Below are 27,035 nucleotides of genomic sequence, written 5' to 3'. Positions count from 1 at the left end.
AAGATTCTTCACTCGAATAAGACAATGATTTCAGCCGAACACTAATAGCATGTCCTCAGTAATGATTATAATTTTATTGTCTAATTGTCTCTCTACACTATGATTGTCATTATCTTTATCTAATTTGAGCATAATAATATATTGTAAGAACAACAACAGAAGAACACAATCTCCACTCTCAAACATTGATTAAATATAGGTAGATTAACTATTTCCTTAGCAAACAGAGTCTGTATGGCATACACCTTTGCAATTAATCTTTTAGTTGTCAGATACGTATCGATGGATAGACCAGGCGATAGCAAAATGATGATAGATGGAGATGTTATGATACTAGAAGTAATGCATGCAATGTATACAGAGAATCGATGATGCTTATTTCAGCTTAATCATGACAGCATAATATGATAACATCATTTTACATTCTAACACAAGATTTTTGATACGGCTAACTTCAAAGGACCAACATAACATTAAGATGTGATAGAAGAAGTGACACACTCGAGCACTTACCGGCGGTTCATGTCATTGTTTGCCATTTGGATTTGAGCTTCGCAAGCTTTACTGCAAACTGGACATAGATCCAGTCGTTGGCCTTGTCGATCCATCGGAAGAAAGCGAATCTGATGGCCTGCTTCATGATGAGCGTGCCAATAAACAGCCAAAAGCCAACCACAAATCCAACCACAATACTGGTGTACTCCAATAATTTGTCGAGCTTCTCATCATCTTTAACTCTGGCATCAGGTGGAGTTTGATAAACAGGGCAATCTGGCAGTGGCGTACCGCAAAGGTCTTCGTTACCCACATATGTCCATGAGTCAAAGGTCGACAATTGACTACTTGTGGGTATTTTTCCTGATAAGTTGTTATAAGACAGATTCAAACGGGCCAGAAAACTCATAGCAGAAAAGCTTGGAGGTATCTCCCCTGTGAGATTGTTCACCGATAAGTCAAGTGATTCAAGCTGTTTCATGTCACCCATCTTTTCTGGAATCCTCCCCGTCAAATGATTGTTGGACAAGTTTAGGAAGCGCAATCCGAGAAGCTTGGTCAGTTCTTTTGGGATTTCACCAGAGAGATGATTATTTGACAAGTCTATACTTGTCACCAGCGAGAGAATGGTTGTGTAATCGACCATTGATCCTTTCGTTGTTAATAAGCTGCTCTCGATATAAGTATAGTTACCTTGGAGCAATGGCCTGGTATCATTTTGTACCTCAACCATGGCATTGAAATTTCCTAGAGATGATGGTAGGCTACCAAAGAACTTGTTGGAAGAAAGATCCAAAACCTGAAGAGAAGTGAGATCCACTATGTTCTCAGGGATAGTACCATATAATAAGTTTGACCTCAGACGAAGAACCTTCAATGACGAGTGGTTTCTTCCTATCCATGTGGGAATTTTACTAAATAATTTATTTTCACCTAAATCAACGGTAATTAATTTGTTACGGTGTTTCAAAAATGAAGGAATCGTTCCGGATAGGTTGTTATTATTTAAATGCAAAGATTGTAGAGAGGTTGGAAATGAGTTATGACAATCCGAAATTTCTCCAATTAAGTGATTGTTAGATAGGTCGAGAACTTCAAGTGAGTCCATATAACAAAAGAAGGAAGGGAAATCACCATTGATATGATTATGAGACAAAGATAATAAAGTGAGTCTTGTAGCTTCTTCGAAGCTCAACGGTATGGGCCCGACAAATGAATTGTTGGAGAGATCTAACATGGATTGGGGAGCAGAAGGTAATCGACCAGTCAAATAGTTGGAGCTCAAGTTAAGATTGTCCAAACCTTTTGAGAAATCTAAAAACCAAATAGGAAGGCTACCTGAGACTCCAACTCCAGATAGATAAAGACTTTGCAATTGTTGTTGAGTCCGAATCCAAGCAGGAAATTTTCCTCGTAGATGACAAAAGCTCATATTGATAATGGAGGCATTAAAAGGGGGCCGCCAATCATTCGGTAGCATGACATTCAAGGAGTTGGAAGCGATTATCAATTTTGATAAGCTTGTAAGATTTAAAAAGTGTGCTTCGGTGATGTTGCCAGCCAGCGAGTTTGAGGAGAGGTCTACCTCGTGTAGCCGAGATAATTGGCCCATGCTCGAAGGAATAATCCCGGTTAAATTGTTACCATTCAGGACTAAGAATGATATAGATGCTCCTTGTGAACAAGTAGACAAACCATAGAATAGATTTGTAAGCTCTCCACCAATGTTATTGTGAGACAAATCTAACACGGTCAAATTGCATAGGTCACCCAACGTAGTTGGTATCTGACCTGATAAGTTGTTATATGACATGTCCAAGTATTGCAAGCGATGGAGTTTACCGATCTTCTTTGGTATCTGCCCAGAAATATGGTTGTTGCTTCAAAATAATTCCTCCATATGGATGAGAGTACCCAAAGTCTTTGGAAGGCATCCGATAATATTGTTCCGTGATAAATCTAAGTATACCAAATTAGTGAGGTTGCCGATGGCCTGTGGTATTTTTCCGTTGATGCCATTATTGGACAAATCTAGGTACTCCAATCGGACAGAATCTCCCACGGTCGGTGGAATTTCTCCGCTGATCAAATTGTACCCCAAGTCTAAATGTCGCAAGTTTGTGAGATTCCCCAGAGAAGCTAAGATATGCACGTCGACAATAGAATTCGCTGATAAGTCCAGGTACTCCAGGTCTCTAAGGCTCCCTGGAGGAATATCTCCAGATAATTGATTCGATCTCAAATCCAAGTGCTTCAGGCCACTGCTGCTACTGACATTGTTCAGAATTTCACGAATTTCTCCTTCAAGGGAGTTGAATGACAAATCCAACTCCTTCAGATTACTGAGATCTCCTAGAGCAACTTGTACCGACTCGATAGTGAGACTCCCACAGCCAGAAAGAAGAAGGTTCTCGAGGCTGGTGGCGTTAGAAAGCCATCTTAGCATGGCAGACGTGATGTTGGAATTCCAAGACAGATCCAACGTGGCGATGGTTGTCAGATTAAAAGGGGGCAAAGGAGATGGAACACATGGCAGGTCTGCATAGCTCAAATGCAGCACTTCGAGTGTGGGAATAGAATTAATTATGTAGAACCAATTGGTTGCTTTGGAGAGGTTGACATAACTCATGTCAAGATATTTTAGAGAAGGAATACGGGAGAGCCAATCGAGATTGTCAACGTGTAGAAACAATCCCCCAAGATCGAGATGGTATAGGTTGGAGAGGTTCCCCAACTGAGGAGGAACTAGTCCATAGAACATGGCATAAGATAGAATGAGATATTCCAAGTGGACTAGTGAAGCAATCACACGAGGCACAGGGGCGTGGGAGAAGTTATTCATGCTCAAATCCAAATACTTCAAGTACTTCAGTTCTTGCAAAGATGGATTTACCTTGCTGGCGCCTATTGTTTCCACATCGTAAAACACATCCCACATATCGTATGTGTATGTGTATGTGTAGGGGTAGCGGAGGTCGAGCTTGGTGACATGGCCGGTGGTGTTGTCGCAGGCCACACCTATCCACCCACAGCAGTCTTTGCCGGTCCAAGAAGAAAACCTGTCGCCGGGGTCGTACATATCGGATTTGATGGCGAGGAGAGCTCTCCTCTCGCTCTCCATGCAACTGCTGCTGATTCCCTCCACCTCGACATGATCCTCATCGCCGAATCCATGGCCGAGACAGCAGGAGACGAGAAGTAAGGCCACGAGCATCATGAGACGCTTCGAGGCAATACGTCCGAACTGGAAACTACCGCTACCAGCCGCAGCCATCGATTGAGCGCTCGAGAGAAGAGAAGAGTGAAGGTGTGAGGTTGAAGAGGAGACCTCTGTGGGCATGTATATATAGGCACATCACCAACGGAAATCCCCATGACTTGTACGCACATTAGCTATAGAATTGATGCAGTGGCTAATACGCAGTCAAGGTCAAGCATACTCGAACTTTAGCGTGGCTAATGCGCAATTAGAAGTCAAAGGAAACTTAAATCTGATGTGAGGGTTCCATCCAGCGTTGATTTACTAGCGTTACAAAGTCTGACACAAACTTACTACCATCTTTCGATAGAGCAGGCAAATATGATATACATGTTGATTTCATTCTTCTTTTCTATTTTTAAGGTGATTCTAGAGGTTTCTTAAGTGATATATTTCCTATGTTGATTCTGCCATCGAATATAACATGGTACATGTATGAGTATAATGACTTAAAAGCTTATTCAACTCAATTTTAATATGGAAGATAAATAGAACATTAAATAGTAATTTCATTGGGTTTTCTATTTTTAGATGATTTTAGATATTTTGTTTTTTTAAATCGAACTTGGATAGATTCACACCGTAAAACTATGTAAAAATCCCTAAAATAAATAGCATACTTGTTCTTTTTCTGTCTTAAGATGCTCTCGAGTAAATTCGAAAAAAAGAATGCTCTTCGATAAATGCTATGATAGACTTTTTTGAATAAATTATTTAAAAAAATATTTTTTATATAAAATAAAAAAAATATATATATTATTTATGCTTCCCAACGTGCAAGTCAAGGAGACTTTCCACGTTGGAAAGTATGGATACTTCTTATGGCGTGATGAATGATTTGATATGGATGGAGTGGAATATTGGAAGAGATGACTCTTCCGATGATAGGTCGCGATGCCTTGATTTCCATCTTTATCTTCCATGTGGCGTGAGGTCAGAGGGAAATCATCCATACTCATCAAATGGCTGAGACACAAGTCAAAGTCTTGCATCTTTTCGTGTTGCTCGGGTGCAAATTAATGTGAATGAGACACATCTGTTTCTTGGAAACTCTGATGTCATTGAGTTATTGATTAACACGTGAGAGTTGGGTGTTTGATGAATGTTGGAGATTTAGATGCCAAGAGCTTAACTGCAAAACAACAATCAAGTCATGATAAAGATTAGCGTAGGAGATTTTGTCGACTGGTCAAGAGGAGTCACAGTTGCTCAATTACTGTAGAAGAGTGGTCGGGACTTCAGTGCCACTTTTCAAGTGTTGATGTCAATTTTGATTCATCTATCAACGTTATAGAACAAATTTGCTTCGAGATCATCTATCAATTACTGTAGACGAATTTTCTGAAAGTTTTTCCGTCAACGAGTCATGAAACTAAGTGTCTAGGCATATCCAACAAAAGCCCTCTTAACTATTGAGTTAGAATGTGGTATGTAACTTGAGGAGTATTAATGATCGTAGCAATGAGTCTTCAATGTTCATACCTAAAGCCTTTCATAGGTAAAACATGTAACAACTATCTCCATTTACTATAACATTATCTATTATCTTAACATAAAGTTTTACGAAAACATTATCTATTACCCAAACATAAAGTATCGTCCGAACCATCAAGCATTAATGTCAGTATTATATGTTGATTATACATCATTACATATGTAAAATTATTTTCATTTGTTTTTCTATTTTTAATATGATTTTAGATATTTTTAAATCAAATTTGGATAGGTTCATACTCAAACCCTATAAAACCACATAACAATCTTTAAAATAAAGAGCACACTTTTTCTCTTTTTGTCTAAAAGGATGTTCCCAAGTGAACTAAAAAAAAAAAAAAGAATGCTCTTAGGTAAAAAAACTAATTATGATTGATTTTTTGAGTAAATTATCTAAAAATATTTTCATATAAAAGAAAAAAAAAAGTAATTGTTGATGTTCCCGACGTGCACGTCAAGAAGATTTTCAGTGTTGAAAAAAAAAGGTATGGATATTTCTCATGACACCATGAATGGTTGGAAGATGTGAATTAGCAACGAAAGTTAATTCGACCTTCTCTTCTGTGAGGTTGAAAAGAAGTTATCTATAAGTGTATAAGATCCGAACATTAATCCAAGCTTCTATCATGTGGCTGAGAAAGTCTTGCATTCTGCTTGGACGTAAGTCACTATGAATAAGGCACATATTTGTCTCTTAGAGACTGATGTATTCCATGGTTAAAAAATAAGATATGAGAGACATGATTGGTTAGTATGTGAGACTTCGGTGTTTCATGATTGTTGGGGATTTAGCTTTCATCATTACCAGAGTACTTAACCTTTTGATCTAATTTTTTGATCTCATATGGCAAGATCGCTTAACAACCTAATAATCTTTGATTAATAGGTTATATAGCCATGAGATATAAATCGAATGGATAAAAAATCTAATGACAGAGGACAAACTAAAAATAAGCGATTTAACATAGCTCATATTATAACATAAACGTCGTTGTTATGTCCACAAGAAAAAGAAAAATTAAAATAAAAAAATAAACCGTAGGAGGGTTTAATAACACCATCACGACTTCCTTTGAAAAAAAATCAAAATTTGCACTTTGGTTCCTTGAGCTTTACTGCCACCTGCACATAGATCCAATCACAAGTCCTGTCGATCAACTGGAACAGAGCAATCCTGATGCCATGTCTCAGATGTTATCTTTAAACAATAACCTTATTTCTGGACAACACCAAATGGTCGTTCATGAAATAAAACACTAGAACATATAAATACATGAAGTCTACATAGACAGTCTTAGCACTTAGCCACAGTTCAATTGATTCTTCGTCATTATTTTGGGCTTCAGCTTTCAGCTGCACATATCTGCATCCAGCCATAGATGTCATTTTGTTGGAAGAGAGTAATCCTTAAGCCTTGCTTCACGATCACTACGCCGATAGAAACCCCAGAAACAACTATGAATCCCACGACAACGCTAGTAACATCTAATGTTATTGTTTCAAGCATATCTCCATCATCATCTTCTTCTAGTTTGACTCCTGCATCAGCTGAACTGGTGGCAATCTGCTTTTTATTATAGAAACCCCAAAATAGCAGCAAATCGGGAACTTATATAAAGCATTCTGGTAACACCTAAAACAAAGTTCTGCGAGTCCTGCAAAATATGATTTCCAGGAAAAAGGAACAAAATATATATATATATATATACTCTCATGTTATGAATACGAAAACAAACGCACATAACATTAAATGTTGATTAATGAAAAAAAACACTTAATCAAGAAACATAGAATAAGCAAATGATAGGAATAATTATAATCAAAAGGTCTCAAGCTTTAGCACCCAAATGATAGGAATAAGCAATCTAGAGTGGATTGATATGAATTTATGAAACTTATTTTTAATAATAATTTACTTTTAGAAAAAAAATTGATAGAGATGGATTTTATCTTTGCAAAAAAAAAAATGACGAGTGAGACTCATGCTATATGAATTTTGAGGAGGATAAAAATATACAGTCTCTTCTCAGAAAAAAAAAGATTCGTCATATGAATAAGACATTGATTTTGGCCAAACACTAAGAGCATGTCCTCATTAATGATTATAATTTTATTGTCTAATTGTCTCTCTACACTATGATTGTCATTATCTTTATCTAATTTGAGCATAATAATATATTGTAAGAACAACAACAGAAGAACACAATCTCCACTCTCAAACATTGATTAAATATAGGTAGATTAACTATTTCCTTAGCAAACAGAGTATGTATGACATACACTCTTGCAATTAATCTTTTTGGTTGTCAGATATGTATGTATCAATCCATAAGCGAAGGCCTGGCGATAGCAAAGTGATGATGGATGGAGATGTTATGACACTAGAACTAATACATGTAATGTATACAGGGAATCCATGATGCTTATTTCAGCTTAATCATGACAGCATAATATGATAACATCATTACATGCTAACGCAAGATTTCGATCCGACTAACTACAAAGGAAAACATGACACAATTTAGGACTTACCGGCAGTTCATGTCGTTGTTTGCCATTTGGATTTGAGCTTCGCAAGCTTAACTGCAAACTGAACATAGATCCAGTCACTGGCCTTGTCGATCCATCGGAAGAAAGCGAATCTGATGGCCTGCTTCATGATGAGCGTGCCAATAAATAGCCAAAAGCCAACCGCAAATCCTACCACAATACTGGTGTACTCCAATAATTTGTCGAGCTTCTCATCATCTTTAACTCTGTCATCAGGTGGAGTTTGATAAACAGGGCAATCTGGCAGTGGCGTACCGCAAAGGTCTTTGTTACCCACATATGTCCATGAGTCAAAGGTCGACAATTGACTACTCGTGGGTATTTTTCCTGATAAGTTGTTATAAGACAGATTCAAACGGGCCAGAAAACTCATAGCAGAAAAGCTCGAAGGTATCTCCCCGGTGAGACTGTTCATCGATAAGTCAAGTGATTCTAGCTGTTTCATATCACCAATCTTTTCTGGAATCCTCCCCGTCAAATGATTGTTGGATAAGTTTAGGAAGCGCAACCCGAGAAGCTTGGTCAGTTCTTTTGGGATTTCACCAGAGAGATGATTATTTGACAAGTCTATACTTGTCACCAGCGAGAGAATGGTTGTGTAATCGACCATTGATCCTTTCGTTGTTAATAAGCTGCTCTCGATATAAGTATAGTTGTTACCTTGGAGCAATGGCCTGGTATCATTTTGTACCTCAACCATGGCAGTGAAATTTCCTAGAGATGATGGCAGGCTACCAAATAAATTGTTGGAAGAAAGATCCAAAACCTGAAGTGAAGTGAGATTCACTATGTTCTCAGGGATAACACCATATAATAAGTTTGACCTCAGACGAAGAACCTTCAATGACGAGAGGTTTCTTCCTATCCATTTCGGAATTTTACCAAATAATTTATTTTCACCTAAATCAAGGGTAATTAATTGGTCACAGTATTTCAAAAATGAAGGAATCATTCCGGATAAATTATTATTATTTAAATGTAAAGATTGTAGAGAGATTGGAAATGAATTATGATAATCTGGGATTTCTCCAATTAAGTGATTGTTCGATAGGTCGAGAACTTCAAGAAAATTCAGATTACAAAAGAAGGGAGGGATACCACCGTTGATATGATTATGAGATAAAGATAATAAAATGAGGTATGTAGCTTCTTCGAAGCTCAATGGAATAGGTCCAACAAATGAGTTGTTGGAAAGATCCAATAACAATTGGGGAGCAGAAGGTAATTGACCAGTCAAATAGTTGGAGCTCAAGTTAAGAATTTCTAAACCTTTTGAGAAATTTGAAAACCAAATAGGGAGGCTGCCTGAGACTCCAACTCCGGATAGATAAAGCCTTTGCAATTGTTGTTGAGTCCGAATCCAATCAGGAAATTTTGCTCCTATATGACAAAAGCTCATATCGATAATGGAGGCATTAAAAGGGGGCCGCCAATCATTTGGTAGCATCACATTCAAGGAGTTGGAAGCGATTATCAATTCTGATAAGCTTGTAAGATTTAAAAAGTGTGCCTCGGTGATGTTGCCTGCCAGCGAGTTTGAGGAGAGGTCTACCTCTTGTAACTGAGATAATTGGCCCATGCTCGAAGGAATAATCCCGGTTAAATTATTACCCTTCAGGGCTAAGAATGATATAGATGCTCCTTGTGAACAAGTAGACAAACCATAGAATAGATTTGTAAGATCTCCACCAATGTTATTAAAAGACAAATCTAACCGGGTCAAATTGCATAGATCACCCAACGTAGTTGGTATCTGACCTGATAAGTTGTTATATGACATGTCCAAGTTTTGCAAGTAGTGGAGTTTACCGATCTTCTTTGGTATCTGCCCAGAAATATGGTTATTGCTTAAAAATAATATCCGTAGATTTTGAAGATCCCCAATGGTCTCTGGAATGTATCCACTAATATTATTCCTTGATAAATCTAAGTGTCCCAAGTTGGTGAGGTTGCCGATGCTCGGTGGTATCCAACCGACAATATTGTTGTATGATAAATCTAAGTATACCAAGTTGGTGAGGTTGCCGATGCTCGGTGGTATCCATCCCACAATTTTGTTGCCTGATAAATGTAATTCCAATAGGTTACTGAGGTTGCCGATGGCCTGTGGTATTTTTCCGTTGATGCCATTATTGGACAAATCTAGGTACTCCAATCGGACAAATTTTCCTACGGATGGTGGAATTTCTCCGCTGATTGAATTGGCCGACAACCCTAAATGTCGCAAGTTTGTGAGATTCCCCAAAGAAGCTAAGATATGTACGTCGACAATAGAATTCCCTGATAAGTCCAGGTACTCCAGGTCTCTAAGGCTCCCTGGAGGAATATCTCCAGATAATTGATTCCAGCTCAAATCTAGGTACTCCAATCGGACAAATTTTCCTACGATTGGTGGAATTTCTCCGCTGATTACATTGTCGACCAAGCTTAAATATCGCAAGTTTGTGAGATTCCCTATAGAAGCTAAGATATGCACGTCGACAATAGAATTCCCTGATAAGTCCAGGTACTCCAGGTCTCTAAGGCTCCCTGGAGGAATATCTCCAGATAATTGATTCCATCTCAAATCCAAGTGCTTCACGCCACTGCTGCTACTGACATTGTTCAGAATTTCACGAATTTCTCCTTTAAGGGAGTTGTCTGATAAATCCAATTCCTTCATATTAAGGAGAGCTCCGAGAGCAACTTGTACCGACTCGATAGTGAGACTCCCACAGCCAGAAAGAAGGAGGGTCTCGAGGCTGGTGGCGTTAGAAAGCCATCTTAGCGTGGCAGACGTGACGTTGGAATTCCCAGACAGATCCAACGTAGCGATGGCTGTTAGATTGAAAGGGGGCAAAGGAGATGGAACACATGGCAGGTCTGCATCGCTCAAACGCAACACTTCAAGTGTGGAGATTGAATTTACTATGTGGAACCAATTGGTCGCCTTGCTGAGGTCGAGATTGCTCATGTCAAGATATTTTAGAGAAGGAATACGGGAGAGCCAATCGAGATTGTCAACATGTAGAAAATCATCAAAATACCATCCGTGAAGGTCGAGATGGTGTAGGTTTGAGAGGTTCTCGAACTGGGGAGGAATTGGTCCATCGAACATGGCATTAGATAGGTTGAGATATTCCAAGTGGACTAGTGAAGCGATCATTTTGGGCACAGGAGCACCCGAGAAGTTATTCATGCTCAAATCCAAATACTTCAATTGCTTCAGTTCTTGCAAAGATGGATTTACCTTGCTGACGCCTACTGTTTCCCCATCGTTAAACATATCCCACATATCGTATGTGTAGGGGTAGCGGAGGTCGAGCTTGGTGACATGGCCGGTGGTGTTGTCGCAGGCCACACCTCTCCACCCACAGCAGTCTTTGCTGGTCCAAGTAGAGAACCAGTTGTCGGGGTCGTACATCTCGGATTTGATGGCGAGGAGAGCTCTCCTCTCGCTCTCCATGCAACTGCTGCTGATTCCCTCCACGTCGACATGATCGTCATCGCCGAAGCCATAGCCGGGACAGCAGGAGACGAGAAGTAAGGCCACGAGCATCATGAGACGCTTCGAGGCAATACTTCCGTTCTGGAAACTGCCGCTACCAGCCGCAGCCATCGATTGAGCGCTCAAGAGAAGAGAAGAGTGAAGGTGTGAGGTTGGAGAGGAGACCTCTGTGGGCATGATGTATATAGGCACATCACCACCGGAAATCCCCATGACTTGACTTGTACGCACATTATCTGTAGAATCGATGCAGTGGCTAATACGCAGTCAAGGTCATGCATACTCGTACTTTAGTGTGGCTAATACGCAGTTAGAAGTCAAAGGAAACTTAATTCTGATGTGAGGGTTCCATCCAGCGTTGATTTACGCAGTCAACACAAACTTACTTCTATCTTTCGATAGAGCAGGCAAATATGATATACATGTTGATTTCATTCTTCTTTTCTATTTTTAAGGTGATTCTAGAGGTTTCTTAAGTGATATATTTCCTATGTTGATTCTGCCATCGAATATAACATGGTACATGTATGAGTATAATGACTTAAAAGCTTATTCAACTCAATTTTAATATAGAAGATAAATACAACATTAAATAGTAATTTCATTGGGTTTTCTATTTTTAGATGATTTTAGATATTTTGTTTTTTTAAATCGAACTTGGATAGATTCACACCGTAAAACTATGTAAAAATCCCTAAAATAAATAGCATACTTGTTCTTTTTCTGTCTTAAGATGCTCTCGAGTAAATTCGAAAAAAAGAATGCTCTTCGATAAATGCTATGATAGACTTTTTTGAATAAATTATTTTAAAAAATATTTTTTATATAAAATAAAAAAAATATATAAATTATTTATGCTTCCCGACGTGCAAGTCAAGGAGACTTTCCACGTTGGAAAGTATGGATACTTCTTATGGCGTGATGAATGGTGTGTATGGCTTGCATCTCAGCCATTCGATGAGTATGGCATGATATGGACAGAGTGGAATATTGGAAGAGATACTCTTCCAATGATAGATCACGATGCCTTGATTTCCATCTTTTATCTTCTATATGGTGTAAGGTTGGAGGGAAGTCATTCATACTCATCGAATGGCTGAGACGCAAGTCAAAGTCTTGCATCTTTTCGTGTTGCTCAGGTGCAAATTAATATGAATGAGACACATTTGTCTCTTGGAAACTCTTATTCATTGAGAGTTATTGATTACCACGTGAGAGTTGGGTGTTTGATGAATGTTGGAGATTTATATGCCAAGAGCTTAACTGCGAAACAACAATAAGTCGTGATAAAGATTAGCGTCGGAGATTTTGTCGACCGGTCAAGAGGAGTCACAGTTGCTCAATTACTGTAGAAGAGTGGTTGGGAATTTAACGTGCCACTTTTCAAGTGTTGATGTCAATTTTGATTCATCTATCAACGTTTAGAACAAATTTGCTTCGAGATCACCTTTGTCACAAAATTAGTATCGAGATGGAAGAATTTTCTGAAAGTTTTTCGGTCAATGAGTCATGAAACTAAGTGTCTAGGCATATCCAACAAAAGCCCACTTAATTCTGATGTGAGGATGGATGATCCATGGAAGTTGCAGAGGGACCTAACTTCCACTCACAAAGCAACAACATGATCGAAGCTGCGAAACACTTAATTCTAATGTGAGAGAGTGTTGGACGATTATGTAAGTTGGAGAGGTCCCTAATTTCCTAAATGTCTACATTAATTTTCACCGGCTGTCACGTTTATAGATATTACACAGTTATTCTCCTTCCAGATAACCTTTGTCCGAAGATTAGTATTACGATGAAATGATGTGCATGAAAGCTAAATCAGAAACATACTCGACAACACCACGAAGTTGATCATGGATTCTCTGTAGATTTGATCGTGGGCAGTTGAGGTCAAGAAGATTTAGAAGTTTATTGTGGGGGTGATATTCAAGTTAAAGTCAATGACATTCGAGTATGACAAATTTAATTAATGGAGTCTATCGATGGGTCTTGAGGATAAGTTTCAAAAAGTTTATTCCATCATCCACTTTGATGTGGAATCATTACGTTGAATTTTTTTAAAAAAAATTACTTTAGTTTTTTTCTCACAAATATCTCAATTTTTTTAAAAAAATATAGTATTTTTTTAAAATTTATCATTTTATATGTGTGGTCATGTCTTTGTCTATTGATCGCCCTCCTCTCTCTTGACCATTTATGTCTCCATGCATTAACTAGTAGGCACGACTAATCATCCCCTTCTCTTTTTCTAATCACTTGTGCCTTTATGCGGGGGTCGATGGATCGAGTGTTTGAAGGCATAATTATGGATAAATTATTATAATTTTTTTAAAATGATAACGATAAAAATTTTTATACAACTAGAGATGCTTAGTGAAAATTTTCAGACTCTGTGATGTTCCAAAAAAAATAATCCCAAGGCTTTTGGGGAATTCACCCATCATCGACTGCTACAGTGTCAAGTGGACATCACTATTCAACGAGTCGCAATGAAAACCACTTGGTGCTCATCGATTCGTTGTCCATCTAATAAACCTTCACCAACAACAACAATCTTTCATCCGACAAAGCAACAAAAATTTATATTCTCGTTATGTCATCAGCATTATTTACTCTCATAAGTTTCGAGACCGATAAAATATATAATTGACATAAGTTATTTATTTTTAAAAATAATAATGATATCTATTTTTATATGAATTAAGTTTTTATTAGATTTTGAATATATATATATATATATATATATATATATATCTCACTTATAATGTTGTTAAGTACACTTATAGTATTTTGATGACAATATAAAAAATATTGTAAATATATTCACAGGTAGTATAATTAATACTATATACATGAGGATTAGATCAATCCATAACCCATAGTATAGTGATAATAGATTGGTTCAAAGGGTGTAATGCATTTGCTTAGTACAGCGATAATAGATTGGATTGATAAATATGAGAAGGGATACCTCGAAAAAAACCAAAGAAAAATCTTAAAAATTTGTACTAGAAAATATGTAACACAAAAAAAAAATACCTTGTCGCACTAATAAATTTTATTATAATTTTTGAATTATCAAATCATCCTATTTTGAATTTTCAAGATTTTTAAGTATTTAAAAATTAGTTTACTTAAATTTAATTTGATGAACATCATTCGGATTGGTTGCATCTGTTTCTTCTCGATATTTTCTCGTTTACTGCCCTTGATTTTTCTTTTTTTTCTTTTAAGGTTAATAAATTGCGTGATTTCTGAGGGTTTTCTTCTAAAAATTCGATTTTGTGGAGTTTTCTGCCATAAAAATTTGATTTGTTGGAAGAGAGTAATCCTTATGCCTTGTTTCGTGATCACTACGCCGATAGAAGCCCCCCCCCAAACAACTATGAATCCCACGACAACACCAGTAACATATAATATTATTGTTTCAAGCATATCACCATCAATCTTCTTCTAGTTTGACTCCTGCATCAGCTGAACTAGTGGCAATCTGCTTTTTATTATAGAAACCCCAAAATAGCGGCAAATTGGGAACTTATATAAAGCATTCTGGTAACACCTAAATATTTTTATACAAAACAAAAAAGGATGTAAATTGTTTATGTTCCCTAACGTGCAAGTCAAGGAGACTTTCAGCATTGGAAAGTATGGATATTTCTAATGACGTGATGAATGGTTTGATATGGATGGAGTGGAATATTTGAAGGGATGACTCTTCCAATGATAGGTCACAACACCTTGATTTTCATCTTTATCTTTCATGTGATGTGAGGTCAGAGGAAAGTCATCCATACTCATCGAATGGCTGAGGAGCAAGTCAAAGTCTTGCATGTTATCGTGTTGGTCGGGCAAAAATTAATGTGAATAAGACAAATATCTGTATCTTGAAAACTCATATTGGAGATTTAAATGTAAAGAGCCTAACTATGAAACAACAATCAACTCATGATAAAAATCAGCGTTGGAGAATTTGTCGATCGGTCAAGAGGAGTCACAATTGCTCAATTAATGTCGATGGAGTTCCAATGTATTCATTATTAACTTGCAACGTACCGCGGATACACTTTTATCCACCACGAAAAGAATGGTTGGGACTTTAACGTGTCACTTTTCAAGTGTTGATGTCAATTTTGATTGGTCTAACAAAGTTATAGAATAAATTTGCTTCGCAATCACCTTTGTCACAAAATTAGTATTAAGATGAAGGATTTTCTGAAAGTTATTCAGTCAATAAGTTATGAAACTAAGTGTCTAGGCATATCCAACAAAGACATAAAGCTTGTTCTTTATGTATATGTATATGTATATGTATAAATATAATGACATAAAGCTTATTCAACTCGATGATAATATAGAAGACAAATACAACATTAAATAGTAATTTTATTGGGTTTTCTATTTTTAGATTATTTTATAGATTTTGGTTTTTTAAATCAAACTGATTCACACTGTAAAGGCATGTAAAAATCTTTAAAATAAAAAGCATACATGTTCTTTTTCCTGTGATGCTCTCGAGTATATTCGGAAAAAAAGAATGCTCTTCCATAAACACTAATTATGATCATCTTTTCTAAATAAATTATCTAAAAATATTTTTATACAAAACAAAAAAAGGATGTAAATTGTTTATGTTCTCCGCGAGACTTTGAGCGTTGGAAAGTATAGATATTTCTGGTGATTTGGATGAATGGTTTGATATGGATGGAGTGGAATATTGTAAGAGATACTCTTCGGATGATGCCTTGATTTTCATGTGGTGTGAGATAGGAGGGAAGTCATCCATACTCATGGAATGGCTGAGACGCAAATCAAAGTCTTGCATCTTATCGTGTTGCTCGGGCAAAAATTAATGTGAATGAGACAAAGATTAGCACCGAAGATTTTGTCTGACCGGTCAAGAGGAGTCACAATTGCTCAATTAATGTAGATGGAGTTCTAATGTATTCATTATTAACTTGCAACTTACTGCGGATACACTTTTATCCCCCATGAAAAGAGTGGCTGTGACTTTAACGTGCCACTTTTCAAGTGTTGATGTCAATTTTGATTGGTCTATCAAAGTTATATAGAACAAATTTGCTTCGAAATCACCGTTGTCACAAAATTAGTATCGAGATGGAAGGATTTTCTAAAAGTTGTTCAGTCAATGAGTCATGAAACTAAGTGTTCTAGGCATATCCGATGAAGGCCCTCTAACTCTTAATTTAGAATGTATGTAACTTAAGGAGTATTAATGATCGTACCAATGAGTCTTTAATATTCATACCTAGAGCCTTTCATAGGTAAACATGTAACAACTATCTCCATTTAAGTAGATAATTATTTTTTAATAAATAGTTTTTATCATAACATTAGCTATTACCCAAACGTAAAGTGTCGTTCGTCAAGCATTAATGTCAATATTATATGTTGATTATGCACCATTACATACTTAAGATTGATTAGACATCTAACTTGGTGTCGGATTCATGCCGACATGGCATTCGATTTTTCACTTGTTCTTTTTCTTAAATCACTCAAATAACTGTTTATGAAGAAGCAAGTGCTTATAAAGAAGAGAACATAATGAACCCAAGCTCTACTCACACATTCAAAGAGCCAATGGACTAATGCCCACCAACTAAGCATCGACGTTATTATGTCAAAATTATATTCATTTGTTTTTCTATTTTTAGATGATTTTAGATATTTTTAAATCAAATTTGGACAGTTTCACACTCAAACCCTATAAAACTACGTAACGATCTTTAAAACAAAGAGCACACTTTTTCTCTTTTTGTCTTAAGGATGCTCCCAAGTAAACTAAAAAAAAAGAATGCTCTTAGGTAAAAAACTAATTATGATCGATTTTCTGAGTAAATTATTTAAAAATATTTTTATATAAAAGAAAAAATATATATAAATGTTGATGTTTCCAGACGTGCACGTCAAAAAGATTTTCAATGTTGAAAGAAAAGTATAGATATTTCTCGTGACACGATGAATGGTTGGAAGAGGTGAATTAGCATGAAAGGTCATTTCGACCTTCTTTTCCATATGGTGTGAGGTTGGAAAGAAGTTACCTATGAGTGTACAAGGTCCGAATACTCATCCAAGCTTCTATGATATAGCTGAGAAAGTCTTGCATTTTGGTCGGGCACAAGTCAATATGAATAAGGTACATATCTATCTCTTGGAGACTCTAATGCATTCCATGGTTAAGAAATAATACATGAGACATGATTGATTAGTATGTGAGACTTAGGTGTTTCATGAATGTCGGGGATTTAGATATAAAGAGTTTAACCGTGAAAAATAAGTTCAACTAATGATAAAGATGTAAGAGTTGAATGATTCATTAACATCGGAGATTTTGTTGACTAGTCAATCGGAGATACATTTGATCAATTATTATAAATGGAGTTTCAATTTATTCATTGATAATGTAGTATAGATTCATATTTTACTACCACCATAAAAGTAGTTGGGACTTTCACATGTCACTTCCTAAGTGTGGACATCGATTTTGATTGTATATTATATTTATCAATGTTATAGAGCTAACATCCTTCTGGATTACCTTTGTCACAAGTTTAGTTTATTAAAATAATATTTATATTTACCAATAGAGTACTTGACGTTTCAATCCAATTTTTCTATCTCATATCTCATGGTGGCTATTAAGGCCCGGCAACCTGATAATCTTTGATAAGAAGACTTTAATACCATATGTTGGAAGGATTAATAGGTTATATAGTCATGAGATATAGATGTAAAAAAATCGGATGACAGAGGACAAAATAAAAATAAAGACAAGCAGTTTAATCCCGTGGCTAACACGCAGTCAAGGTCAAGCATACTCGAACTTTAGTGTGGCTAATACGTAGTTAGAAGTCAAGGAAACATAATTCTGATGTGAGGGTTTCCATTGAGCGTTAATTTACAAAAAAAAAAAAATAGATACAAATGTTTATGTTTCCGACCTGCAAGTCAATGGGACTATCGGTTTGGAAAGTATGAATTTTTGATGATGTGATCAACGATTTGAAATGGTTGGAATGAGATGGAAGAGACGAATCTTCCAATGATAGGTCACTAACGCCTTGATTTTCAACTTTGTCTTCCATGTGGTGTGAGGTTGGAGAGAAGTCATCCATACTCATCGAAGCTTCTATCATGTGGCTGAGACACAAGTCTAAGTCTTGCATTTTTGTCGTGTTCCTCGGATGTAAACCTATGTGAATGAGACATAAATCTGATGCCACTGAGAGTTGATTGATTAATATGAGAGATTTGGGTGTTCCACGTATGTATGTTGGAGATTTAGATGTGAAGAACTGTCGAATAATAATCAACTCATGATAAAAATGTGAGAGTTAGAACAATAACCAAAGTTGACCAATCAATTTCCTCTTCTTCCTCTTCTTTACAATTGTTGCAACGATAATAAGTGACGGACAGGTGACAATGATCGATGAACAGATGTTTTGTCAAAGAAGAACTTTAGTTCGATTTGGGCTCATTGGCCAGAGTAGCCATAGCTTAGAGCATCCAATGAAGTTAAGTTTCTTCCCGTAAGCACATCACCTTCTTCTTGGGTGAGTTTAAAAGTGAAGAACTAACATCGATGTTGTGTCATACGAAATGAACACACAGTCCAAAAGCCACCCATCCTGTGGCCTGGTGGCATGTGGAGGCCATAAGTACCTCCGTCTCAATCTCTTTGTTTGCGCACAAAGCTTCAGTATTCTACTTATCTTCTTATTATTGTATTTTTTTATAGCTCGACAGTCTGCTTTGATGTGGCCCTTCCTTTTATAGTAAAAATCTGAATGTTTTTTAATCTAGATTTGGATATAGATTTACTTTTATCTTTTTTCCTAAACTCACTACTTGTATCTGAAGTTTAAAGCTTCGGTGTGAGTTTTGGATGTTTTCATTGTCTAACTGTGAGTCTTATAACTTCTTTTGACACTAGGTTGAAATCATAATATCTAGAGAAATAGTAAGTACTTTTCCACTATAAAATTATTTTCTAAAATAATTTATATAAAATAATAATAACATAGCATTGTCTTCTCCTTGACGACATTCATATTCTCAAAGATCCATGAATTTTAGTTTAAAAGACACTAATGTATTGATTCATTAAGGTTCTTTCTGTCATTCATAATAGGTACAAAATATGCTTGAGGGTCATTTTTTTTGTGAAGGTCTTATGCTTATTTGTTTTGTGGTAATATTTTAAAGTGCTTGATTGGATATGCACATAAATAAAGTTGTCATGATACTTTGATCAATTTCTACTTTCTTTTTATCGGTATCCTGTTTTTTTTTTTTTGTGCTCGAAGATAGTATTATGATGTTTTTCTTTTATCAAAATAATCTTCATTTTTACGTTTTGATCCACTTTTTTCATCTCATATCTTATGCTTATCCATGAAGCCTAGTAATATGATAATTTAGTAAAAAGGCTATGATATCACATGTTGGAACGATTAGTTGGTTACATAGCCACAAGATATAAATCAAGAAGATGAAAAAATTGAATGACATGCATAGAACAAAGACAAATGATTTACCATTATTTAAATTACGATATAAACATCGATCATACGTATACAACAAAGGAGCATCACAACACACCATCACGACTTCCTTAGAAAAAAACATCAAAAATGTACCAAATATAACCAAAATTACAAAATTACCCCTGTTCATCAATGTTGACCTGTTGACCAGGGTTGACCAGTCAAATTCCTCTTCTTCCTCTTCTCCGCAGGTGCTGCAATGAGGACACTGACCGGCCGGCAACGGAGATCGGTGACCGGACTTCTCGCCGGAGAAGAACTTTGGTCAGATTTGGGCTCCTTACTCACTTCTCCTCCCTTGATCTCTCTCCTTGTTCTCTCCTTCGTTTCCCTCGCTGTTGTTCCCCAAAGCTCCATTTATAGGAGCAAGGGAGGTGGAGGGCTCGCCGCCTGCGAGCGGAGAGGTGCGACAGCACGTGGCCGGTTGCGGCGGGCGACTGCGGCTGCGGCGGACGACTTCAGCGACTGTGGCTGCGGGGGGCGGTGCGGGCACACGGGGAGGCGGCGATGAAGACAGCGGGCTGCGGCCGCGGGGAGGACTGCGAGCGTGAAACGCCCCCGCGTGCGGCGGTGCACTGTGTGAACGGAGGCGCGGGGAACGGCCGCGGCGAGGAACGCAGGTGGGGCCGGTGAGAAGTTGACTTGGGTCAACATCCCGAGTTGATTCGATTCGAGCCCGAATCCGACTCAATTTTGAGTCAGTTCCCAAACTTATTTTGTGGCAGTGAAGGAAAATTATTCCACATAATCATTTTTCGCTGTGGTCATTAAATATGTCGAAGCAATTAACGTTGCTTGACCAAAAAAACTCAAGCAGGAATTCTGATTACCAAAGAAAATATTTCTGGAGATGGTTATTCAATTCTCAATCTTTAAGCACGCCAATGATAGGCATAAGAAGTTTATACTCTCATCAAATTTTTTGGACAAGATTGCTTGGTTGGACACAAATTTATTTTGAAAAAAATAACTATGTTTCTTGTAAAATTGGATAAGTTTCTCCACTGATTAGATTGTTCGATAAGCTTAAATATTGCGAGCTCGTGAGATTGCCCAATATTTCTACAATATGTCCAATGACATCGACGTTCCCTGTCGAATCTATAGATACTCCAAAAACTAGATGCTTTAAGCCCCTGCTCCTGACATTGCTAAGAATTCCAACAACTTCTCCTCTAAGGGAGTTGTGTCACAAATCCAATTCCTTTAGATTAAGGAGAGCTTCAGGACAACAGAACAGCAACTTCCATGGCCATAGAAAATACTTTGAATGGTTAAATCCATTATGAAAGCATGAGCAAGTCTTCATGGCCAATCTGATATCTTCTTATCGAGATATATTGAACACAATCACACTTTGTTCTCAGCTGGAATCCGCTGAAACACTCACTGAAATCAATTTAATGTATGTGAAGGATGGAGTTATGATGCTTCCACTGGAGCAATTCTCGATTCATAGTAATATGTTGCATATGTTATGACAACTCATTTGCCCTCCTGTGGACCATTGGTTTGCTTCTGGAAAAGAAGCAATAGGTGATGCAGTAAATTCAGTTTCACTGCACTAAAAACCAGCGGCAAGTTGCCAATAGATTTAAGACTCTAAAGAGACTACAACAGCTACATGAAACATAAATACAGCAAAACATGAAGAGGATGACATGAGCTTGAGTTGCTTAGTGATTCTTCAAGTCATTCTTCGCCATTTGCACTTGGGTTCCTTAAGCTTTACTGCCACCTGCACATAGATCCGATCACAAGTCCTGTCGATCAACTGGAACAGAGAAATCCTGATGCCATGTCTCAGATGTTATCTTTAAACAATAACCTTATTTCTGAACAGCACCAAATGGTCATTCATGAATCAAAGCACTAGAACACAAATACATGAAGTCTACATAGACAATCTTAGCACTTGGCCACAGTTCAATTGATTCTTCGTCATTATTTTGGACTTCAGCTTTCAACTGCACATACATCAATCCTTATGCCTTGTTTCATGATGACTGTACCAATAGAAACCCCACAAGCCAACTATGAATCCCATGAGGATACTAGTAACATCTAAATATTATTGTTTCAAGCTTATCACCATCATCATCTTCTTCTAGTTTGACTCCTGCATCATCTGCTTTTATTATAGAAACACCAAAATAGCAGCAAATCGAGAACTTATGCGGAGCATTCAGGTGACACCTAAATCAAAGTTCTGCAAGTCCTGCAAAAATATGATTTCCAGGAAGAAGGAACAAAAAAAATGCATATACTCTCAGGTTATGAACACCGAAACAAACGCACATATCATAAAATGTTGATTAACGAAAAAAACTCAATCAAGAAATATAGAATATCTCTCTTAAGATAATTATATAATCAAAAGGTCTCAAGCTTTAGCACTCAAAGGATAGGAATAAGCAGTCTAGAGTGGGATAGATATGAATTTATAAAACTTATTTATTAATAATAATTCACTTTTAGAAAGAAAAAAAATTTTGATGGACATGGATTTTTTTTTTTTGCAGAAAAAAACATATGTACTCTGGTAGAAAATGAAGATTGATTCTCATACCATATGAATTTGGAAAATGATCAAAATATACAATCTAATCTCAGAAAAGAAAGATTCGCCACTCGAATAAGACATTGATTTCAGCCAAACACTAAGAGCATGTCCACAATAATAGTTACAATTTTATTGTCTAATTGTCTCTCCACACTGTGATTGTCATTATCTTTATCTAATTTGAGCATAATAATATATTGTAAGAACAATAACAGAAGAACAGAATCTCCACTCTCAAACATTGATTAAATATAGGTAGATTAACTATTTCCTTAGCAAACAGAGTATGTATGGCATACACTCTTGCAATTAATCTTTTTAGTTGTCAGACATGTATGTATCAATCCATAAGCGAAGGCCTGGCGATAGCAAAGTGATGATAGATGGAGATGTTATGATACTATAACTAATACATGTAATGTATACAGAGAATCTATGATGCTTATTTCAGCTTAATCATGACAGCATAATATGATAACATCATTACATGCTAACACAAGATTTTGATACGACTAACTACGAAGTACAACATGGCATTAAGGTGTAGTAGAAGAAGTGACGCCCTCGAGCACTTACCGGCGGTTCATGTCATCGTTTGCCATTTGGATTTGAGCTTCGCAAGCTTAACTGCAAACTGAACATAGACCCGGTTGCTGGTCTTGTCGATCCATCGGAAGAAAGCGAATCTGATGGCCTGCTTCATGATGAGCGTGCCAATAAACAGCCAAAAGCCGACCACAAATCCAACCACAATACTGGTGTACTCCAATAATTTGTCGAGCTTCTCATCATCTTCATGTTTAACCCTGTCGTCAGGTGGAGTTTGATAAACAGGGCAATCTGCCAGTGGCGTACCACAAAGGTCTTTATTACCCACGTATGTCGAAGAGTCAAAGGTCGACAATTGACCACTCGTTGGTATTTTTCCTGATAAGTTGTCATAAGACAGATTCAAACGAGCCAGGAAATGCATAGAAGAAAAGCTCGAAGGTATCTCCCCTGTGAGATTGTTGACTGATAAGTCAAGAGATTCTAGTTGTTTCATGTCACCGATATTTTCTGGAATCCTCCCTGTCAAATGATTCTCGGATAAGTTCAGGAAGCGCAACCCGAGAAGCTTGGTCAGTTCTTTTGGGATTTCACCGGAGAGATGATTATTTGACAAGTCTATGCATGTCACCAGCGAGAGAATGGTTGTGTATTCAACCATTGATCCTTTTGTTGCTATTAAGATGCTCTCGCCATAATAATAGTCATAGATACGAAGTACTGACTTGGTATCATTCTGTATCTCGACCATGGCACTGAAATTTCCTAGAGATGATGGTAGACTACCAAACAGATTGTTGGAAGAAAGATCCAAAACTTGAAGAGAAGTGAGATTTGCTATATTCACTGGGATGGTACCGTATAATAAGTTTGACCTTAGACTAAGAACTTTCAAGGATAAAAGGTTTTTTCCTATCCATGTTGGTAGTTTCCCGGATAATTTATTATCACCGATATCAAGGGTAATTAAGTGTTTACAATATTTCAAGAAGGAAGGAAGTGGCCCAAACAGATTATTATTATTCAAATGTAAAGATTGTAGAGAGGTAGGGAATGAGTCATGACAATCTGGGATTTCTCCAATTAAGTGATTGTTGGATAGGTCAAGGACTTGAAGTGATTGCATGTTGCAAAAAAAGGGAGGAAAACCACCATTGATATGATTATGAGATAAAGATAATAGAGAGAGGTTTGTAGCTTTTGCAAAGCTTTGGGGAATAGGTCCCACAAATGAGTTATTGGAGAGATCCAAAATCAATCGGGGAGCAGAAGGTAATCGACCTTGCAAATTATTGGATCTCATGTTAAGATTATAGAGACCTCTTGAGAAATTCAAAAACCAAATCGGGATATTGCCCGAGAGTCCAACTCCATATAAATGAAGGCTTGTTAATTGCGTCTGAGTTTGAAGCCAAGCAGGTAATTTTGCCCCTATATGACAAAGGCTCATGCCAATATAACTGGCATTAAAAGGGGGATGCCAATCATTTGGTAGGATTACGTTCAAAGAGTTGAAAGATATTGTAAATCCTAACAAGTTTGTGAGATTAGAAAAGTGTGCTTCGGTGATGTTACCTACCAGTGAGTTTGAGGAGAGGTATAGATCTCATAATTGAGATATTCGATCCATACTTGAAGGCATAGTACCGTTTAAATGATTGCGCTGCATATATAAAGATAGTAAAGATATCCGTTGTGCACAGACAGAGAAACCATTGAATAGATTGGTTAGCTCCCCACTAATATTGTTACGAGACAAATCTAGTACGGTCAAGTTGCATAGACCACCCATTGTTCTCGGTATCTGACCTGATAAATTGTTATTTGATATGTCCAAGTACTCCAAGCTATGGAGTCTTCCAATCGTATTAGGTATTTGCCCAATAATAGAGTTACCTCCTAAATGTAACTCATGTAGATTTTGGAGAACCCCAATGGTTGCTGGTATTTCTCCAGAAACTTGGTTATGATCGAGATATAAAACCTCCATATGAATGAGAGCACCAATAGTTTCTGGAATACTTCCGACAATATTGTTAAATGATAAATCTAAGAATACCAAGTTGGTGAGGTTGCCTATGCTCGGTGGTATCTCTCCGGTGATCAAATTGCGCCTCAAGAATAAGTATCGCAAGCTCATTAGATTCCCCGGCACAGCTGGGATATGTCCCGTGACATTGGCATTCCGTGATAAGTCAAGATACTCCAGGTGTCTAAGGTTCCACAGAGTTTGTGGAATATCTCCGGATAAATAATTCCTGCTCAAGTCTAGCTGCTTTAAGCCCCTGCTACTGACATTGTTTAGAATTCCAAGAATTTCTCCTTTAAGGAAATTATGTGACAAATCCAATTCCTTCAGATTACTGAGAGCTCCTAGAGCAACTTGTAGCGACTCGATAGTGAGACTCTTACAGCCAGAAAGGAGGAGGTACTCGAGGCTGGTGGCATTAGAAAGCCATCTTAGCATAGCAGACGTGATGTTGGAATTCCGAGACAGATCCAACGTAGCGATGGTTGTCAGATTAAAAGTGGGCAAAGGAGATGGAACATATGGCAAGTCTGCATTCTTCAAATGCAACACTTCTAGTGTGGGGATCGAATTGATTATGCACAACCAATTGGTTGCCTTGGAGAGGTCGACCAAACTCATGTCAAGATATTTTAGAGAAGGAATATGGGAGAGCCAATCGAGATCATTAACGTGTAGATGATCATCATACCATCCTCGAAGGTCGAGGTAGTGTAGGTTGGAGAGGTTCCCGAACTGAGGAGGAATTAGTCCATCGAACATGGCATATGATAGGTTGAGATATTTCAAGTGGACTAGCCAAGCGATCATTTTAGGCACAGGGGCATGGGAGAAGTTATTCATGCTCAAATCCAAATACTTCAAATGCTTCAGTTCTTGCAACGAAGGATTTACCTTGCTCCCACCCATTGTTTCCATGATGTCTGAGATATCCCACTTATCGTCTGTGTAGGGGTAGTGGAGGTCGAGCTTGGTGACATGGCCGGTGGTGTGGTCGCAGGCCACGCCTCTCCACCCACAGCAGTCTTCGCCGGTCCAAGAAGAGAACCAGTCGTCAGGGTCGTACATATCGGATTTGATGGCGAGGAGAGCTCTCCTCTCGCTCTCCATGCAACTGCTGCTGACTCCCTCCACCTCGACGTGATCCTCATCGCGGAAGCCATGGCTGAGACAGCAGGAGACGAGAAGTAAGGCCACGAGTATCATGAGACGCTTCGAGGCAATACGTCCGTTCTGGAAACTGCCGCTACCAGCTGCAGCCATCGATTGAGCGCTCGAAAGAAGAGAAAAGAGAAGGCGTGAGGTTGGAGAGGGGACCTCTGTGGGGATGTATATATAGGCACATCACCACGGGAAGTCCCCAGGACTTGTGCGCACACCGCGTGTGGAATTGATCGTGTGACTAAGATGCAAATCAAAGTCAAGGGCACTTAATTGTGATGTGAGGGTTCGATGGTAAGAGCGTAAGTCAACGTGACTGAGACACGTATCTGTCTCTAGGAGACTCTATGCATTCCATGGTTAAGATATAATATACAAGAGTTAGATTGATTAATACGTGAGACTTGGGTGTTTCATGTTGAAGATCTAGATGTGAAGAATTGAATTTAACCGTGAAAGAAAAAATCAACTCTGAGATTTGAATGATTCAAGAGTTAGAATGATTCATTGATTCAAGAGTTAGAATGATTATGAGATTTTGTTGATGACCAGTCAATCGGAGTCCTATTTTCTCAATTATTATAAATGGAATCATTACATTGAATATTTGAAGAAAATAAAATTCACTTTAGTATTTTTCTCACAAAGACCTCAAATTTAAACAAAATTATAGTATTTTTTGAATTTATCATTTTATCCATATCGATCATTATTCTTCATCGTGCTTATCATATCTCCGTCTATCGATCATTCCCCTCCCCTTCTTTTCCATTGTCATATATGTCTTCACTTGCAAGTTAGCTTTGTCGATCGCCCCCATCTCCTCTCTTGATCGTTTATGTCTCCATGTATTAATTAGCGAGCAACACCAA

At 37.6% G+C, this 27,035-nt stretch overlaps 4 protein-coding genes across 6 annotated transcripts in view; all 4 read right to left on the bottom strand.

Annotated features, from left to right (window-relative positions):
• LOC103975101 (receptor-like protein EIX2) overlaps positions 1–27,035 on the bottom strand; it is a 40,783-nt gene that overhangs the window by 770 nt on the left and 12,978 nt on the right. The window lies entirely within an intron of this gene.
• LOC103980105 (receptor-like protein EIX1) lies at positions 521–3,769 on the bottom strand. Its single transcript, XM_065099592.1, has 2 exons — positions 2,465–3,769; positions 521–1,294 (listed from the first exon to the last, which is right to left on the bottom strand). Exons 1-2 carry the CDS (start codon positions 3,767–3,769, stop codon positions 521–523), a joined length of 2,079 nt encoding a protein of 692 aa, XP_064955664.1.
• On the bottom strand, positions 6,399–11,537 carry LOC135608405 (receptor-like protein EIX2). Of its 3 annotated transcripts, none has more exons than XM_065101248.1 (2): positions 7,781–11,537; positions 6,399–6,903 (listed from the first exon to the last, which is right to left on the bottom strand). In XM_065101248.1, exon 1 carries the CDS (start codon positions 11,496–11,498, stop codon positions 7,788–7,790), a length of 3,711 nt encoding a protein of 1,236 aa, XP_064957320.1. In that variant the 5' UTR covers positions 11,499–11,537; the 3' UTR covers positions 6,399–6,903; positions 7,781–7,787. The 3 variants fall into 3 exon arrangements, with proteins under 3 accessions (XP_064957320.1, XP_064957321.1, XP_064957322.1); XM_065101249.1 differs by having other exon boundaries at positions 6,399–6,894; XM_065101250.1 differs by having other exon boundaries at positions 6,399–6,801.
• Positions 24,580–26,265, bottom strand: LOC103975176 (receptor-like protein EIX1). The gene has a single exon (XM_065099591.1). It carries the CDS (start codon positions 26,263–26,265, stop codon positions 24,580–24,582), a length of 1,686 nt encoding a protein of 561 aa, XP_064955663.1.

This window comes from Musa acuminata, chromosome BXJ2-3 (genome assembly GCF_036884655.1).
Source record: "Musa acuminata AAA Group cultivar baxijiao chromosome BXJ2-3, Cavendish_Baxijiao_AAA, whole genome shotgun sequence".
Classification (NCBI taxonomy): Eukaryota; Viridiplantae; Streptophyta; class Magnoliopsida; order Zingiberales; family Musaceae; genus Musa; species Musa acuminata.
This window is presented reverse-complemented; position numbering and strand designations above follow the sequence as displayed.

What these genes read in the sequence shown, in the direction of transcription:
- LOC103980105 (XM_065099592.1), bottom strand. Translation starts at nt 3,769, where the DNA reads ATGGCTGCGGCTGGTAGCGGTAGTTTCCAGTTCGGACGTATTGCCTCG. An exon ending in TCGGCAACCTCACTAATTTG is followed by an intron (nt 1,295 to 2,464) that starts GTATACTTAGAT and finishes ACTTCTCTTCAG; the next exon opens with GTTTTGGATCTTTCTTCCAA.
- LOC135608405 (XM_065101248.1), bottom strand. Translation starts at nt 11,498, where the DNA reads ATGGGGATTTCCGGTGGTGATGTGCCTATATACATCATGCCCACAGAG.
- LOC103975176 (XM_065099591.1), bottom strand. Translation starts at nt 26,265, where the DNA reads ATGGCTGCAGCTGGTAGCGGCAGTTTCCAGAACGGACGTATTGCCTCG.